Source organism: Puma concolor, chromosome C1 (assembly GCF_028749965.1).
Source record: "Puma concolor isolate L17-30 chromosome C1, mPumCon1.1.hap2, whole genome shotgun sequence".
Classification (NCBI taxonomy): Eukaryota; Metazoa; Chordata; class Mammalia; order Carnivora; family Felidae; genus Puma; species Puma concolor.
In genome coordinates, this window is record NC_141674.1 from 80964883 (window position 1) to 80983344 (window position 18462).

Sequence of the window (18462 nt, forward strand, 5' to 3'; positions counted from 1 at the left end):
ATAAAGATTTTCAGTGTTTCAGGTTCAAGTGGGAGAGGGGACAATAAAATTAGGGAGACACCAGCTGGCTCTCTGCCAAGAGGCCTCACCGAGTGTGGGTTGTCTTAACATAGTGGCCATGTTCCGGTACCTGGTCCTCAGCTCTGCATAAGGATGGATGTGTAAAGCATATTGCCAATTTGCTAACTGGCCACGAAAAGTACAACTGTCAGGGGGACCAGAAAGCCATGTCTTCTGGCCAGAATGCCCTCTCCCCATAGGCAAGCCAGATTAGAAGGCCGCATGGGAGCAAGAGAAGGAGGCGTGTGTATCTGTGTTGAATAGCATCAGAAGGCAATGGCCTGAGGTAGCCAACCGCCTGCTTTGGGTTATAGGCAGGTCAAGGCCTTGAGCTGTGACATGCCTCTTCTGGGCATTTCTGGAAGCAGCTACCCAGTCTTGGCCCTTTAACTTCCCATTTCAACTTGATGAGCCCCTTTAAGAGTTGACTTTCTCTTTGAACAAGTTGATACATTCTGCTGTGTGGGCAGTCGTAGTGGCCTGCTATCTACCCCTTCTCCAGTGGCCGCTTCCCAACCTTTTTGTTGAAAGGAATTCTTTGATCAGCCATGATTTTGCCAGTTTACTCATCAGATTTTCCCTAATTTCCTTACCAAAATGTTACTAATTCCTAAATACTTGGGAATACTTAACTCATCACCATTATGTAACTTCTGGACTTCTTAGGACCCAGATGTGCCAGGCATTGTGCTTACTTTACTTTACTCATTAAAGCCTTGTCAGAATCCTGTCACCATTTGAAGGAAGGGAAACTGAGGCATAGAGAGGTTAAGTGACTTGGCCAAAGTCAGGCAGTGAGTAGAGTAGGTGGCAGAGCTGAGACCCAACCCAGATGTATCTGATCCACAAATCCACATTCTTAACCACTACACCAAAGTGTCTGTAAGTAACGCTGATTTCTTTTTTTTTTAATGTTTATTTTTGAGAGAGACAGAGCATGAGTGGGGAAGGGGCAGAGGGAGAGAGAGGGAGACACAGAATCCTAAGCAGCCTCCAGGCTCTGAGCTATCAGCACAGAGCCCCACGCGGGGCTCGAACCCATAAACTGTGAGATCATGACCTGAGCCAAAGTTGGATGTTTAACCTACTGAGCCACCCAGGCGGCCCCAAGTAATACTGATCTCTTGTTTAGGAAAAATGTAAAATTATATATAAACTCACTGCAATACTTAACATAAGGTCATAAGCTTAAAACCCCAAATACTGGAAAACAATATGCGGATTTTTTTTACATATACAGCTTACCATATAATTGGAACCTTAAATTTTTCATTTCTAAAGGCATTAATTTTTCATATTTAATAAAAATTCCTGAGAACATTTAAAGTTAAAACTTTATATAAGCCCAATAAGAAGTGAAAAGAGTTAAGTGTGGTAAATAATAATAATAATAATAATAATAATAATAATAATGGTTTATTTGGACTTAAAAAAAACATTTTGGGTATTTGGGAATAAGACCTGATTTAAAAAAAAATTAATAAAAGAAGAATTGCTAGGATTTCAGAAACTGGCTTACTGTAGCAGACTGAACTTATATATGCTTTAGAGAGTACCCTGTGTATGTCTTGTTATTTTTTTTAGTAGATGTTTAAGATATTTAGCGATTGAAGGAAATTCTCAGTCCTCCCTCCTCTGGGAGTCATTAAAGCCCTGCCATCATTACCTTCACACCTCGGTTGCTGTTGGGGTTTATATATTTTGCTTAATTTTTCAGCCTTGTCTTTGGCCATGATGTTCACCTTCTGGTTCATCACCACCCTTCTGGTTCACATTTTCATTGCACTGATTATTTCGGGACTGCTGTGTAAGTATTTCTACTTGATTGATTTCTTTTTGATTAAATGCAAAGCCTTTCCATTAAGTACAGAACTTACAAGTTGGCACTTTTAAGCTAAATGGGGCTCAGAGAGTCTCTCATCCAACCCTGTCATTTTACATATGAGAAAACTTGGGCCCAGAGAGGACAAAGGGAGTAGTTTGTGTTGCAGATATTAGCAAATTTGATGCCAATCTGTTGTCTCTGCTGCACTCGGCTGCTGCTTAGTCAGGCCTGCCAATCCAGAGTGGTCCTGGTGACCATACCATTAACAGACGACTCCAAGTCTTGTGGAAGCCTTTTAAAGAATATCTTCTGAACTTCCACATCAACCATTGATCTTGGGTCCCCACAGTTGTCATGCAAAGGCTCCAGTCTAAAAAGACTCAGGCCCTGAGCTGGGGAAGGTCCCAAAGAGCCTCTCCTGTACCTGCTGGTTCCCCTTTTGTGGCTGGAATGTGGGTCCATCCAAGAGTTATCAGGAAAGGAGGTCTGAGAGGTAGGGGCACACAGGAAGTTCAAGGCAGCAGCTATTTACCAACTGGCATGGGACATTTTAACTTTTAATAATCGATATGACTATAGAGTCTCATTCCCCTTAATCTGCCCTCAGCAACTTAGAGCCCTACGGCTCACAGGTGCACAGCGTGCCATGCTGGAGGACAGGCACCACAGCTTGTGATGGACACTTTCTCACTTAGGACAAGTAAAGATGAACATGACCTTCCTGTAGTGGTGCTGTAGGTGGCGTTGTAGTGTTTAAACAGAGAGCAGTTGCAATATCAGAGTGTCTACCCTGTCTTGTGACCGCCAAGCTGACCTCCCAGTTCCCACAGGAGTTGTCACCAGTGGAGCTCACTGGGCAGGTCTAGACTTTGGACTCTAATGTTGTTCCCCTCACTGTCCTGTCCGTGCACTTTCCTCCCTGCTCACGCCCATGCCCAGTCTGTAGGCTGGGCTGACAAGATGCACCTGTGTTCTAGCATCACCTTCCCGTGCCTCCCAAGGGCAAGCAGCCACTGAGGGTCTGGGCGGTCCTTGGGGAGGCCACCCTGGCCCTGCCCAGCTCCTTCAGAGGGTCGGTTGTTACACATCAAGCCCCAGGCCCGTGGGACCCACTGCCGGAGCCAGGCCACCCAGTGCTGGGGGTTGGGGGAGGCGGTTATCCCACGTACATGTGCTGAGTTCCCCTGGTGTTTTGCCTTCTAGTTGTCTGTGGTGTCTTATGGTGGCTGTATTACGACTATACCCATGACCTCAGCATAGAATTGGACACAGAAAGGGAAAATATGAAGTGTTTGCTGGGGTTTGCTCTTGTATCTACAGTAATGACGGTAAGAGACGCCCTTCCAGCAGGAGGTCAAGTAGCTCGCTAGAACTCTGAAATCCAAATAATTTAACCAAAAACAACTAGAATTTGGTTTTGTTGTTGTTGTTTTTTAATCTCAGAGTATGCATTACGTAATAGTATGATGAATACACATACATGTTTAGGACTTTCTCTCTTTTATTTGCAATACCTACATAGGGATAAATCAAAACCTTCCAAAAAACAGGAAAAAAGAAAGCCTTACCTTCTTTCCAAGTCATTTCTGCCATGTCTCAGAGGTTAATTTCCTACCTGTGCTGATTCGTTTTCCTTGAATACAGTAGAACCATTTTTACCCCCAAGCAGCTATAAGGTGGACCCTGGAGGAGGGCAGACTTACGACAGTTCCTCTTTCCTGTTTGTGAGCAGACTCCCCGTTCCAGCCAATGGATGCTCTGCTCCCTCCAGGGTGTGACAGCTCCCACTGCCCTTGAACACAGAGAGTCCTTTATTTCCAGACCTGCTGGCCACTGGGTTATTTTGGTTTTCAGAGAACCTGCCGCCACCTCTGTGAGCTCCCTAGATGAAAACAGGCACACGCGGAGTTATGGAGGCAGCAGATACTGGTTGTTGCGGGAGAGAGGTTGGCTGTTGCAAACCATTGAGGTCACTCCCCAGGTGGCACTGAATGGGCTAGAATCACAAGGCCCTGGAGGGACCGTGGAGTTGATTTTAGGCAACCACGGCCATCCTTGCTTGTGCCTTGCTTGCTAACCGTTTTATGGATGAGCCACAGCTAGGTTTTCCACAAGCCCTTAAATTCTTCCAGCAAACGCAGACTCTCTCACAACTCACTTCTCTCCTGAGGAGATCCTTCAGTTCCCCTATTTGGTGGTCTTCACATTTTCTCATTTCTAGTGAGGTTTCAGGTTTGTGTTCTTCACATAAACTGTATCTCAGGAGGCAAGTGTGTGATTAAGTAAAGCTTCTGATTTGTCCTGCCTCAGGCAGGGACCAAACCCATAACTGCTCCAGGGCCTGAAAAGGAGGCTGGAGAAAAAAGGAACCCCCTGTAACCCAGCCGGTGCCGAGCTGTTGGGCATGGAGGAGGGGGTGGGGAGCAGGGCTCCAAGCTGGGGGGGGAGAGTGTACCTTCTCCCTTAGCCCTCCCCAGGGCTTCCTTTGTCTCCACACACTGAACCATTAACTGCCACCAGACACCAAAGTCAGGAGAAGTTCTCTTCACTAAGGTTGGTGAGAGGTGAGGCTGTGAAGGAAGAAAGGCTGTTTGTACCTGTGTCTGTCAGGACTGTTCAGGGGATGGTATAGAGGGTAGAAGCGAACCACAGCTCATACACCATTGCTTTGGCACACCTATCACAGCTACTTACTGAGTTCCCACCACGTGCTGGCTGCTGGGTGGGCATGTCCTCACAAGAGCCCTAGATTGTTGATTGCTGTGTACTTGAGTCCCTGTCATACACTGGGCCATGCACTAGGCAACAGAGCTAGCAAGATACAATACACAGATAGCACCTGCCCCATGACTAGATAAATTACAGAGCAAGCAATGTCATGACCTGGCACACAGGGAAAGATTCCAGCCTTTGCGGTCTGAGGCGGACGTCCCAGCCCATGGCCCACTACCCACTGTGTGACCTCACAGAAATGTCTTGGCCTTAGGCTTGGCTCTCCTCATCTGTTGAATGGGAATATTCCTACAAGATTCCCCTAGGGCCATGGACTTCCCTCCTCCCTGGGGAGCATCTGCCGTGGAAACTCAGCATTCCCACAGAGAGCCACCCCTCATGCTCCCTGACAGGGGACCCAGGGCTGGGAAGCTGGGCTGGCTATGGGGCAAGAGAAAACCACTTTCCACCTGCTCCTCCCCCCACCAGCCCAGCTTGGCTCCCACAGACCCCCGCACAAGATGAGGGAAAGAGGTCAGGGAGAGAACGTCATACTGTGTCCCCTAGTCAGGTACCACTCCCTGTCCTCAGTGCTGGTATCCAAGAGGAAAGAGGAGTTAGCAGCTGCTCCCCTTCTCCCTCACTCTGCCTTTCTTACCCCACTTTTCCAGAGAAGCAAAAGAGGGAAACAACATTAGCAAGAGGGGAATAGAATCAAGAGAAAGGTCACCTCCCTCGACCCTCATCCTTCTTGCTCACGTGGGAGCCCCATCTCACTTCTTCCCTGACCTGTATGTTGGAGCCCAACGGAGACCCTGAAAGTCTCATCTAGTGAAGATTTCCCAGGGAGATCCTTGTCTGCTACCAGGACACTTGGCTGGGATATGTTCCTGTCTCCTGAGTTCCCAGAAGCTGCCTCACAAATCAACTAGAAAACATGGTTCAGGGAAGATGGGGGCTGCCTATGAATATTATTTAAATAGTTTTATTGTAAGCGCTAGCAGCAATGGAGAAAAGAGGGTAAATGGCCTTAAATGCACACCTCAGGGCATCAGCCTAGGAGCACAGGCTGAAGGGCAGCTCCCTGCAGCTTAGAGCCCAGATGAGTGAAGCCAGGACGTGGCCCCCATGGTAAGTCAGCCCTGCTCTTCAGCCCAGCCTGGCCCACACCCCCGGCACCATCCCCGGTAGGTAATGCTGATGCCTGCTGAAAGTTGACTCTACGCTTCTAGTGAGCATCCTTGCAGTGTACTTAGAGTGTGAGAGGAGTATTTTATGCATATATATAACTTGTAAAACACACATGTATTTAAATATACACATGTTAGCTTTCTACTCAGGAGCTAGAAGCCAAGTTTATTTGCCTAAAGATCATATCATTTTGCTTCATGAAAATTTTAAGTGAAACAAAAAAGGTTCCTCTTTTTTGTTGATTGTGGTAGGCATCGAGAATGCAGAGTTGGAAATTCCTGCTTAGCCTTTACCACTTACCGGGGTCCGGACATCTTCCCCAGTTCCTCCGGACACCCATGTCTGGGTCGGGAGGCTCTGCTCCCATTTTATCCCACCTTCCTTCAACTTCCTTCCACTGTATTGTAAGATCCTTTGGGCCAGGAATGCCCCAGCCCAGCTGGGGGAGAAAGGGTATCTAAGGCTAAAGGAGAAAGGGTATCCTGTCATGAACACAAGAGGGAGCTGTGGAGGTTCCCTTGGCAGAAGGCTGAGAGGCAGATACAGGAGGGGCCATGCCAGGAAGTTCCTTATCTGTAGTGATAATGACCTTGATCTTTATCCAGAAGCACAGGGGAACCATGGAGGGATTTTGAGCTAGGAGGTGACATCATTGATTCTACTCTTTACAAAGACCCCTTTAGCTGTGGGTTAGAGGAGGGAAAGGGGTAGGGGTTGGGGACCAGTGGAATTAAAGACAGAGGCTAAGGAGGTGGCTGTTTGGGTGCAGATAATTGATAAGACCTGAGATAATTGATAAACTTGGGAAGAGAAGGGAGGTTAGACTGAGATATCTGTCAGGAAACTGAACGCAGGAGATGGGGATTGTGCCCTCCACTGGGCCAGTTCTTGACAGTAAGGGACGGCTCTGCTCTCAGCGAGCTTAATCTAATGAGAAAGTCAGATGAGTAAACATTTGCCGTATAAATTCTGAGTGCTACAATTCCTAAGTTTGGGATAATATGGAAGCACACAAGAGGGGAACCATCCTTACTCTTGGAGAGGCCAGAAAAATTAGGGCCACTGGAATAGGAAATATGGAAGAAGGAGAAGATTCTTCTATGAAGATAATGAACTTGGTTCAGGATGGGATGAATTTGAGACACTGTATGACGTCCACGGCCTGGCCGGTAACTGATGTGCTTACTCATCTAGCACCTAGAGAGAGGTGAGGCTGGAGGTTCTTCTTTGAAGGTTATCAGCCTCCAGGAAGGACGCTAAGACCACAAAGGAAAAGGAGTCCAAAGACTGTAGAAACAACAAGAGGTAGGAGGAGAGCCAGAAGAAAGAACAATCACAGAGGTCAAGAGAGGAGACCGTTTTAAGAAAAGAGGAATGGGCAGAGATTCACATGCCGTGCTCTAGGTTAGGTTGCGGGAGTATGGGTGGCAGGTGGAGACTAGTCAGTGCCGATGCTTGTGTGTGAAGAGCAAGAGGAGATGGCAATGACTGGGCTGGGATGTGGGGGTGAAGGATGATTTCTTTCTTTAGTAAGAAATTTATATGGAGGGAGGCCAAAACCAGCAAAGAAGGCACAGAAGGTTGCTTTGAGACATAACCACTGTCCTTTCCCTCATACTTACATCCCTTGCCTTTTGCAGTCTTCGAGCATTCTCTGAGTATCTTGCGTATTGTGGGGAGGAGGTGAGAGATAGAAGACAGTTCTCTGACCCTAGAGGACTTTCTTTGCATTTTCTCTTGTTCTCTGACAGGGACTGTGCCTCGTTCATGGTTACAGCTGCAGGATCTAGCACAGGGGCCAACACATAATAGATGCCCACTTAGGATGTGAATATTTTTCTGTTTAATTATAATAAAAGTATGAGTAGCTATCTTAAAGGAGCTGTTGGCTGACACGTCAGTAAAATATTAAGGTTTGCTTTAAGCCTTTCTCTTATTATTTTGAGTAATTTGCTCTAACCCCTTTTTCTCCAGGCAGTTCTGCTCAGCTTGATTTTTGTCTTCAGAAAGAGAATAAAATTGACAGTCGAACTTTTCCAAGTCATAAATAAAGCCATCAGCAGCTCTCCATTCCTGCTGTTCCAACCACTATGGACTTTTGCCATCCTCATTTTCTTCTGGGTCCTCTGGGTGGCCGTGCTCCTGAGCCTGGGAACTGCAGGTAAGGGTAGAGGGTTCCATCGCCTTTGAGTTGTACATGGAAGACCCTGCCATTTTGGAACCATTGACCTGTTTTGTAGGGACCAAGCCTCCGGTGGAACTGGAGGTGTCTGATGACAGCAGTGATGGTGCCAGGGGCTCTGTCGTGGGGGGGGGGGGGGCAGAAAATCCTTTTCCTTTTTTATACTGGCTTTAAAGAAGCTGAGTGTGTTTCTCAAGAGAGCAAATTCAGTAAGGACTAAAAGAGCTTACATGAACAAAAGCCTCTAGAAAGAGTATTAGCAGGGCACCCGGGTGGCTCGGTCGGTTGAGCATCCGATTTTAGCTCAGGTCATGATCTCTCGGTCTGTTGGTTCGAGTCCCCCATCGGGCTCACTACTGTCAGCCTGTCCATGCAGAGCCCGCTTTGGACCCTCTGTCCCTCTCTCTGTCTCTGCCTCTCCCCAGCTTACACTTTTCTCTCTCAAAAAAATAAACAGTAAAAAAAAAAGTTTATGGAAACAATACTATCAAATGTCTCTGGATTTAAATTTTGTCCAAGATAATCTGCCAACTCCTCTCAATTCGGGCAATCAAGAAGGGCCCAGGAAAGGCCCTGTTAAGAGTCTGGCATGCTCAGCAGAGCCAGCGTAAGTTTAAAACAAGTGCAGATGGACGTTCACATTGCTTAGGTCCTGAGAAGACAATACTGAATCCTCCACCTTCCTGTTATATCTGTACGATGGTTTTCCACCACGGGCATTCCTCAGAGTCAGCTAAGGTGCTTTATTAAAATGCAGTTGCCTGGGCCCTGTCCTCAGAGATGCTGATTCATTTGGTTTGAGGTAGGGCAAACTATATATTTTTGAAGCCCCATAACAGAGCAAAGAAATGCTATGTAAAGTACTGTCTGAAATGAGGTAAGGAGCTTTGTCAGAATATATATCACTCCCTCATGGAGAAAGTCTTGCTGTGGGGGAAAAGAAGTCACCAGAAGGAAACGATGGGCTTAGTCAAGCAGTAGGTCTGTGTTCTGGCTCAAGCTCCGCATCTCACTGTGGGCTAGTAACAAACTGTGAGGACACGCAGCTAGGCTCGCAGGCACATGTCGAGCGGCCCTGTTCTGGATCGTCTCTGACTCCCGTGTTTGATTTGGATAAGGCCCACATCCACACTACGATGGGAGTACGAAAGAGTAAGTTGCTTTCTGGGACTGTCACCAGACAGATAAGAGCCACAGCAGATGTCAAATCAATAAGGCTAATGTAACTCCTTACCGTTTTATCAAGTTTATTTGGTCCCCCGTCAGCTCTGGTCAAATATGTAAGAACTGCTGTGTCGTAGATTCTTAGGAAATTGGGGTCTCCTCTCTGTCCTCTGGAGTAGAAGGCTCATTGGAGATGGCTTCGAGATTGTCAGCAGGCTCCCTGGGAGACACAGCCCACACTTCCAGCCTCAGACGCGCTTAGGAGCAATCTCTTCTGTTGCTCTCTAGAAGCTTTCTGAAGACCTGCAGTGAACTCACAATAATTATCCATGAAGAATCCTTGGTTAACCAGATACATGACTGTAATCAATCAGGATGAGTTTGGGAGTAACAAAAAACTAAAAAAAGCAGTGAATTAAATAAGACATAAGGTAATTTCTCTCTCACATAAATGAAGTTCGCAAGGAGGAGGCACCGTGCTCGCATGGTCCTGTAGAGGTCAAGGACCTGGGCACTATCCTTCTTCCATTTCATTTCAGCACCTTGTGGCTGACATCCTCTACCAATGGCTTCCATCTAGTAGCTGAAGCAGACACTCAGGCTCCAACCATGTCATTCCAGCCCTTAGGAAGGTGGCGGAGAGGAAGGCGAACATGCCCTCTGCCCCCGCCCCCCAATTCCCGAAGTCAGGCCCTCACTTCCACCCCCTTGACCACATCCTAGTTACCGGGCAACACCTACCTGCAGGGGAGGGACGGGAGATGTGGTGTCATTGGGGGCAGCCATGCGCAGTGCAAAAATTAGAAGTTCTCTTGCCAAGGAAGAGGGAAGAACAAATGTTGTGGGGCAATTGGAAGTCTCAGCTGAGGGCAACACTGAACAATTCCAGTTTGCCCACATGAGGTCATCTCAGTCCTGGTCAGAAAGGCGGGCAGTGGCCTTGGTACGTGCAGAAAACAAGCATTTGTTGGAAAGGGCCCAAATTCCTGGCTCGGGATTAAGACCTTTCTTATGTCCTCTGTGTTAAGCAGTGCAGTCCCCCTTTGTCGTACGCGCTGTTCTGCTCCAGTTATGGGTAAGGGAATTGAGGAAGGTCACGCAGCTAGGAAGTGGGAGGCTCTCTCTGGCTCCTGAGCCCTAGGAAGGGACCCGTGCTCTCTCCACCATCTCACATTTCCCATGGCTGCTGGGACACAGAATGAGCCTCCTCAGTTTTCTGTCAAGTCAAAGCAGTATTGTGACCACAGCAGCTGGCTGGCAGATGTGGCCTGTGCCCATAATGGTGTGTTTGGGGTCTGTGGTTACAGGACAACATGGCAGGGCCAGAGGTCAAAGCCAATTTGGGCTGGGAGGGAAGGGTGGCAGGGGGTGACAGGGGGTGGCACACTGGGTGTTGGACTGTAGTACGTGAACCCCTGCCCTAAAGAATCACCAGAGAAAGGGTGAGGTCGTGGGAAATATGGCTCATGACCAGGGAAGGAACTTCGTTCCTCCTCCAGCCTCTAGGGCACAGCTGCCCACCCCAGCCGTTCACAGTCGGCTGTGAGCATGGCTGAAGGAAATTGTCCCCATGTTATCCCACAGTGCTTTGGGGTGGGGCACGTTCATTTGTTCTTGCTTTAATTCGTAAGGGTTAGGGGAGCGTCTCGGGGCTGAGGCCCTGGGCAAGGCCCTAGGGAGGAATGGTGGTCTCTCCTCACAGCACTTAGAGTTGAGTAGGACACAGTGACAATTAGACATGCGCTCATGGTGAAAATCGATGAATGTCACACTAGGAAAAATTTGGGGAAGCTCCAAGAGCAGCGGAACGGGGCTCTAACCCACTTTGGGAGTCAGGGAGGGCTTCTCAGAGGATGGGCTAGAAATTGCCAGATCAGAAAATGCAGAAAGAAGCCAGAGGGGATTCGACAGGGGTCACAGGCAAGCACCAGGAGAGGACAAGGAGAGAGCCAGTCCTGGGATTGGGATGCAGCTGGAAGGGAACAAGCCCAGGGCTGCCTTGGGAGTGAGCTGCCAGCGTGGTGCCCCTTCAGCTCCCCTTTAGGCCCAAGTTGGGCCCAGGACTTAGGGGGCATGAAGTAGCCTCTGCCCCAGGACTGAGAACAGGAGAGGCAGGGAGCCAGGAAGGTGATTCCGTGGGGCCGAAGGGAGTGCCTCAGGGGCCGTGTGCTGAAGTGCGGCCATTCCCTGTCAGCGGAAGGAGGAAACCAGGCAAGAGGGTGAGGAGCAGAAGGGCAGGAAAAGCTGGGTCCCCGGGTCCTGACCTAGGCCGGTGAGCTAACTGATCTTCCCTTTACAGGAGAGAAGGGATCACACAGAGCTGTAGCCTTCCCTCCGCCCTGGGCTTGGGCAAAGTAAAAAACAAAACAAAACAAAACACAAACAGACTGCTGTCCCCTCAGGCCACCTGACTCTCCTTTCCACTCACCTGTGGGCTGAACCAGGTGCACAGAACTCCTTTGTTCTCAAAGGCCTTTTCACTCGGTGCCAAGCCACCACTCTGGGTGTGGGCGGGTCATTTCTTTGCCTCATGTCATTTTGACCTCTGGGAGATGCCCCGGCCACGCTTGTGGGAGGCTGGGGGCTGCCCTCAGAGCTTGTGAAAAGAAGCCAGGTGATGTGGGTGGTCAGAGATGGCTACGCAGCACCTGACAGTCTCATTTCACGTCCCCTCAGGCAGTTACAGGATCCTCCAGTTCTTCAGTGCTGTGGCGGTGTCCACAGTGGGTAACGTCGTGTCAGATGGTTGAAGAAACTAATATTTTAATGTGTAGAAAAGAAAAAAAATACAGAAAGAGTGAACTTGGGTTGTTTTTGTCCAGATGAGCAATTTCTCCAGTGACTATAAATCAGCCTCTGAGCTAGTTGACAAATTCTGGCTTGTTTGGGGATTGTTTCAGCAGAGCACATCAAGGCCCTCCAGCAATGACATTTATTAGCCCATCGGGACTTGTCTGCTACCGACAATGTGACAACGACTGCTAAAATCCAGTGGAAGAAAGTGAAAACTGTAATAACCTTGGGAACCCAGCAGGTGCAGGTGGCAGGTTGGAAGGAGCCCACGTGGTCTCATTATGCGCCGTTGTCATTAAGGTGGTCCGGAAGCCCCAGGGTCAACCGTGGAAGAGGCCCATCTTGGGCCGGCACTTTCTCCCCCTATGTGCTGCAGTTAGGTGATCACAGGGATGGATTTGGCATGCTTGGGACAGGCAGAGGGCCGTGCTTGGAAAGGAGGTGGTGGGGTTGGACAAAGGGTGTCCCATCAAGGGACCCAGGATCCAGCTGGCTCTGGGCTTCCTTGGGCGTTAATGTTCTGTGCTTCCCTTTCCCCAGTTTTGCAATAGAAAAATGATGCTTTCCCCGGATGCTTTACAGGGATGTGAGGAGGCCGAGATGGGGCCAGAACTTTGCTTTGCAAATAAAGGACCATATATGTTCCTTATATTGGGAATTACTGTTAACTAAAGAGTACCTGGAACTAGCTTCAGCTTTACTCTCCGCTCTGCCTGGCATATTTGAGAGCACAGTTTAAAAGACAATTGTCTTCTTTTTTAAGTGATGAGAGATCTAGAAAATGATTGACATTAGTTCACAAAAGCCTCCTAGCAGCCCCCACCTGCCCTAGGAACAGGTGGAGGGAACTTGCACAAGAGACATTTGAAGCAGCTCCTGCTTTTTGGAAGTTTATAGCCCCTTTGGGAAAGTGCAAAGGAAAACAGTCTCCATGAACATCTTCGTGCCTTTGCCCCTGCTGTGACCTTCATCTGGAAACATCTCCTCTTCCCAACTTGCCCCTTTCTACCCGAAACAGCTTAGAAAGCTAGTCATTCTCCAAGAATTGCTTTGAGCATTATATTTCTTAGAAAATCTATGAATTCCCCAGGCATACTTAATAGTGCTTCTTCATTTTCCTTGCATTTTTTAATATTCTTCATTCTTTCAGCAGATATTCATTGCATGCATACTGCTGCAGGCCTGGGAACTGGAGGTACAGCCGTGAATGAGGCAGAGGCGCTAGTGAGTGGGCAAAGAGGGAATAAATAAGTAAATATATGTCAGACGGTGAGAAGTCCTATGAAGAACAATAACGCAAGTTAATGACTTGTTACCATCCAACTAGGGAATGGACATCCTGAGGGCAGGGGCCATGTCTTTTTCTTTCTGTGTCTCTTTATTCAGCGTACAGCCCCTAAATGAGTCCAGTAAATGTGTCCTGAATCAGTGAGTGGATTTGCATCAGTGCTGTGTGAAATGAGATATACACATAGGTTCTACCTCGAGATTTTCTTCTCTTTCCCCCTCATCTTCATGCTGTCAGAGTAGAAGCTGAGCCAGTGGGAGACACGGGCAGGAGGGATGTCACTAGGACGCTTGAGCCAATTTGCTGGAAGAGGCCAGTACATAGAATGTACTAGAAAGTCGAGCCCTTCCAAGTTGGGCCTGCTTCCTTTGGGAAATTATCCCAACCATCTGGACTGCCTTCCTTGAGAAATTGCCATGTATATGATCATGAATGTCACCTTAGTCTTTCAAAATGCTTTAAAGCTTGCTTATAGTTTTTAGATTTATGGTTAGCTTCATGATGAATTTCCTCCAGGTTATATGGATGATGTACAGAAAATTGTCTCAGATCTCTATAGTAGGATATATTAGGGATATATAGGATACATTGAGATATACATATGCTATGCTGAGGAAGTTTGATTCAGTTGTTTGTTCAATAAATATTTATTGAATATTTAGTGTATCAGACCCTGTTGTAGAAGCTAAAGGTACAGCTTTCCTTCTAGTTTTGTAGCTAGAGGAGGATAGGGGGACAGGCATTAAATAAAATATGTAAGTGAATTCACAATACATTAAAAGTTGATAAGTGGTATGGGGAAAATTAAAGCAGAGGGGAAGAATGAGAAATGCTTAAGGGGAGGTGCAATTTTAAAAAACAGTTTTTTTTTTTAATCTTTATTTATTTTTGAGAGAGAGAGACAGAGTGCGAGCAGGGGAGGAGCAGAGAGAGAGGGAGACATGGAATCCGAAGCAGGCTCTAGGCCCTGAGCTGTCAGCACAGGGCCCAATGCGGGGCTCAAACTCATGAACCATGAGATCATGACCTGAGCTGAAGTCGGACGCTCAAGTGGCTGAGCCACCCAGGTGCCCCAAGGGGCGGTGAAATTTTAAATGTGGTGAGTGGGGGAGGGCCTCATTGAGAAGGGGATATGTGAACAAAGATTTGAAGGCGGTAGGGGCAGAGCCATGAGGCTGTATAAGGGAAGGGACCGTGTTCTTGGCAAAGGGAGCAGCAAGAGGCATGGGTACTGGGGGCACAGCAGGCAGTCCTTCCACTGGAGTGGAGTCAGAAGGGGGTCAGAGAGGGCGTGGAGTCAAATCCTCTGGGCTTGTAGCCTTTATAGGAGCTCTGGTTCCAATCTGAGATGGGAAGCCATTACAGTTTTAAGTAGAATATTTACATGATCTGACTGACGTTTTACAGGCAGCCGTCTAGGGAGGAGCATAATGGCCATGATGTGACGTATTGGATTCTGTGTCTATTCTGAAGGATCTCCCGATTTATTTGTGGAGGGATGTGAAGGAAAGAGATTTAAAGGTGGCAGTGAGCAGCTGGAGGATGGGACTGCCATCAGCTGAGATGGGGCAAGACTCTGAGTGGAGCATTTCAGGGGAGATCATATTGGTTTTGATTGTGTTAACTGAGATGTCTCTTCGGCAGCCAGATGGAGATGTCAAGTGGGCAGTTAGCTGGTTGAGTCTGAAGTTTCTGGAGAGGTCCCAGTTAGAGATCTCACTTGGAAATTTGGGAGCATATAAATGGTATTTAAAACCATGAGAATAGAATGAGTGCAGAGAGAGAAGAGTGGAAATTTAAGGACGATACTCTGGGAATCTTCAGTGGTTGAGCGGTCCTGGAGCTGAGGAGGAGTACAGAAATGAAGCTGGCTGGGGCTTCAGGGATATGTGGGTGGCGTCCAGTGTGTCAAATGCTGCTACCAAGTGGGATAAGACCCAAAGACTATCCACTGAATTTAGCAACGTAGAGGTGAAACAAAACCGCTTGAGGGAGTGGATCATGATTGCAGTGGGTTTAAGAGAAAGAGGCAGAAAAGAATTGAAAAGAGTAAGTAGAGGCAGTCTTGAGGAATTGGGCCATAAAGAGGAGCAGAGGAGTGCCTGGCTGGCTCAGTCAGAAGAGCATGTGACTTGTGATCTTGGGGTTGTGAGTTTGAGCCCCACATTGGGTGTAGAGATTATTTTAAAATAAATAAACTATTTTTAAAAAATTAAGAGGAATAGACAGATGGCAAGGAAGCTGGAGGAGAGTCAAGAGTAGGTTTTGTTAAAGACGAGAAGTGGTTAAAAATGATTCGGTTGAGAGGAATACTTGGATGAAAGAAAAAAGAGGGGAATATTGCTGAATAGCTATCATCAGTAGGTGAGAAGGGAGATCCAGAGGAAAGGTTAGCCTTAGGGTCACTGACAATTTATCATATTAAGTAGGGGTCAGGTAATGGGCTCATGCTGATGGCAGGTAGATGTCAGGGGTAGGTACTGGCAGAGGTTTTCTGATTGCTTCAATTTTCTCAGAGAAACCAGAGGTGAGATCATTGAGAGAACGTGACAATGGGGGGGGAAAAACCCTTAGAGGTTGAAGGAGAAATTAGGAACAGTCCAGAAGAAGGAGAGGTGAATAGACCAATAAAGCAGTATGTGAGTTCCTGAGAGTCCCTCAGATGGTATCTTCTTTCTGATTTCTTGTTTGCTTCTTTCACATCCCCCACCTTAATTGCTGATGTCTAGCATAATTCCAACGTATAGTAGATACTTAATAAATATACGTTAAGTCCAGAACTGGAATTCTGTCTACCTGTATTTCAGTTACAGCTAACCTGTCTTGAACTCATTTGTTCAAGTGTCTTACCCATTTAATCCTCAGAGTAGCTGCATGCATGGCGCTCGGAGCCATAAGACAGGACAGGGTCACCAAGGACATGAGGAGTAGGTATAAATGTCTTCAGATTGCACGTGATGAGACAGATGTTACAAGGTCCCCTCTGCCTGAGCGTGGTCAGTCATTAGGGGTGGTGCGGAGATAGATATAAATCTCAGCCTGTGTGACTCAAGCCTAAGCCTATAACCACTGCCTCAGGGTTCATCTTGTCCACCCTTTTTATCTTTACAATGAGGGAACAGGGGCCCAGGTTGCTTATCACAAGTGTCACAGCCAAGACTGGAACCAAGTCCTCTCCCATTTCAGTACCCTTTGCACCTTTATTCTTGAGATCCACAATATCTTGGGATCTATCTGAAGTCCAGTGCCCATTAGCCTGTGTTAGCTACACGTTGTAGTGACTATGTTGTTAACAGTCCTTATCCACAAAGCCGCTCCTCCTTTGATGAGGGGCTCTTGCCTGCACTGACACTGTCATCCAGGAGAGGGCAGTCTTGTGCGCATAAACACGCCTGCCCCACCCACAGGTTGTAACCACTAGTTGCTAGGCTTTCACCCTGGAGCCACAGCACCTCATTCTTCAGAAAATGTTTGCCTGAAACTGTGCTTCTTGAGTAACAGGTTTATCCCCCAGGTGGCATTTGGCAGTGTCTGGAGACATTTCGGGTTGTTGTAACTAGAGGAGGGGAGGGAGGTTGCTCCTGGCACGTAGTGGGTAGAGGCCAGGGATAATGCTAAATATCCTACAGTGCACAGGCAGCCCACCCCCTCCCCCCCTCCAACAAAGGATTATCTGGTCTGAAATGTCAGTTGGCATGTTGAGAAGTTGAGAAACCCTGCCCTAAAGGAAAATCTGTAAACAGCCTGGTATAAATGAACCAGAGGAACAAACAGAAGATGGTTTAGACAAAGATATTTAAAGACAGCAGTGACCAGAATTTCTAGATCCTGCTTCTTTGGTGACTGCCATGGATTTGAAGGCTTATGTGAACCTTGACTTACTTTAGCCACTCACTCTTGCCCCTCAGTGTGCCGAGCTGGAATATGTATGACTGTGCTCTTGATGGCACAAGGCAGCCAAGAAGAGACCGTCCCCCATTAGCCTCCCGGGCCTCTGTATTTACCTTTCATCTGTCAAAGAAAGCATCCCTCCTATTCTATGGAAATGTTCACCCCCAAACCACAGGACACGCTGTCGGCATGTTCTTGTGAAACCACAGTCTATCCCCAGGAAATACAGTGTGCTTGTTGGTTGACCTTGCTCACTTCTGATATTCTTTGGAGCGATTCTCCAAGTCTCCATCGACCTGACCTACCTAAGCCCGTGTGTTAGTGGTGAGGGGTTGCTTCCTTTAGCGTTGGGAATGCTTTCCTGAGGCACACTTATTTTGGAAAAGCATAAACACTTATCAGTGCTGTACCTGAAACAGAAATTGCCTCTAAGGCAGAAAGAGCCCAGCGCTCAATCAAATATTAACTTCTCTGTAAATCAAGCTGCCCCACTGTTTTTTCACAATGTGACTCTTGTTCAGCAGAACACAGAGCCTAAGGAACTAAGGCCAGCCTTCGTCTGTGGAATCACATTGCGCTACAGCATGGTTATCTTCTCCCACTTCCTTTGCAGAGACCCTATTGTGAATGTCTACAGACACGTGAATTATGAACCTAAAATCGATTTATACCTAAGAAGGAAAATCTGAAACTATCTTTAAATGTTGTCCAAGTTGTTGGTTTTGCCAAAGACTGAAGTGCCTATCTCTTACTTAACAGTAGTTTATTTTAAATACATAATGGAGAACATCTAGAAATCAAGCATAGCCACTGAGCTGGGATTTGGATTTACTAAATCCAAACTGAACTGAATTGAATTGCAGGGCTAATTCCAGGGTATAATTCAGGGGCTTCTTTAGATGAGGGCAAATAAAGCAGGGTATAGCCATGGGAATGGCAGGGCATTGTTGGGGTTACCATGCTGGTCTTGATTTAATACAGTATTGAGTTCCTGAAATTTAATAAAATCATGACCACTCACAAAGTGAAATTTCCATGGACCAGGCCCTGTCTTCAGCATTTACCATGTAATCTCATTTAAACTACCAGCAGGAAGTTTAGTCTCCCAAAGGAGACTAAATAGCTTGCCCCAGTCTAACCAGGAAAGGATAAAGGCAAGATATGAACCTAGAAGTTTAACACGGAAACCCAATAGATATTTTATTATTTTTTTAATCTTTATTTATTTTTGAGAGAAAGAGACTGCGAGTGGGGGAGGAACAGAGAGAGGGGGAGACACAGAATTCGCAGCAGGCTCCAGGCTCTGAGCTGTCAACATAGAGCCTGATGCAAGACTCAAACTCATGAACTGTGAGG

At 47.2% G+C, this 18462-nt stretch overlaps 1 protein-coding gene across 11 annotated transcripts in view; it reads left to right on the plus strand.

Moving 5' to 3' along the window:
- Positions 1–18462, plus strand: part of SLC44A3 (solute carrier family 44 member 3) — a 334651-nt gene that overhangs the window by 258154 nt on the left and 58035 nt on the right. For all 11 annotated transcript variants that reach the window (XR_015254888.1, XR_015254889.1, XM_086717625.1 and 8 more), the window contains 3 exons: positions 1778–1867; positions 3089–3213; positions 7763–7949. Coding sequence is in view for 9 of the 11 variants with exons in the window: in XM_086717625.1 (XP_086573751.1) it covers positions 1778–1867; positions 3089–3213; positions 7763–7949 (402 nt within the window). In the remaining 2 variants the exon portion in view is untranslated. The remainder of the gene's footprint in view (positions 1–1777; positions 1868–3088; positions 3214–7762; positions 7950–18462) is intronic.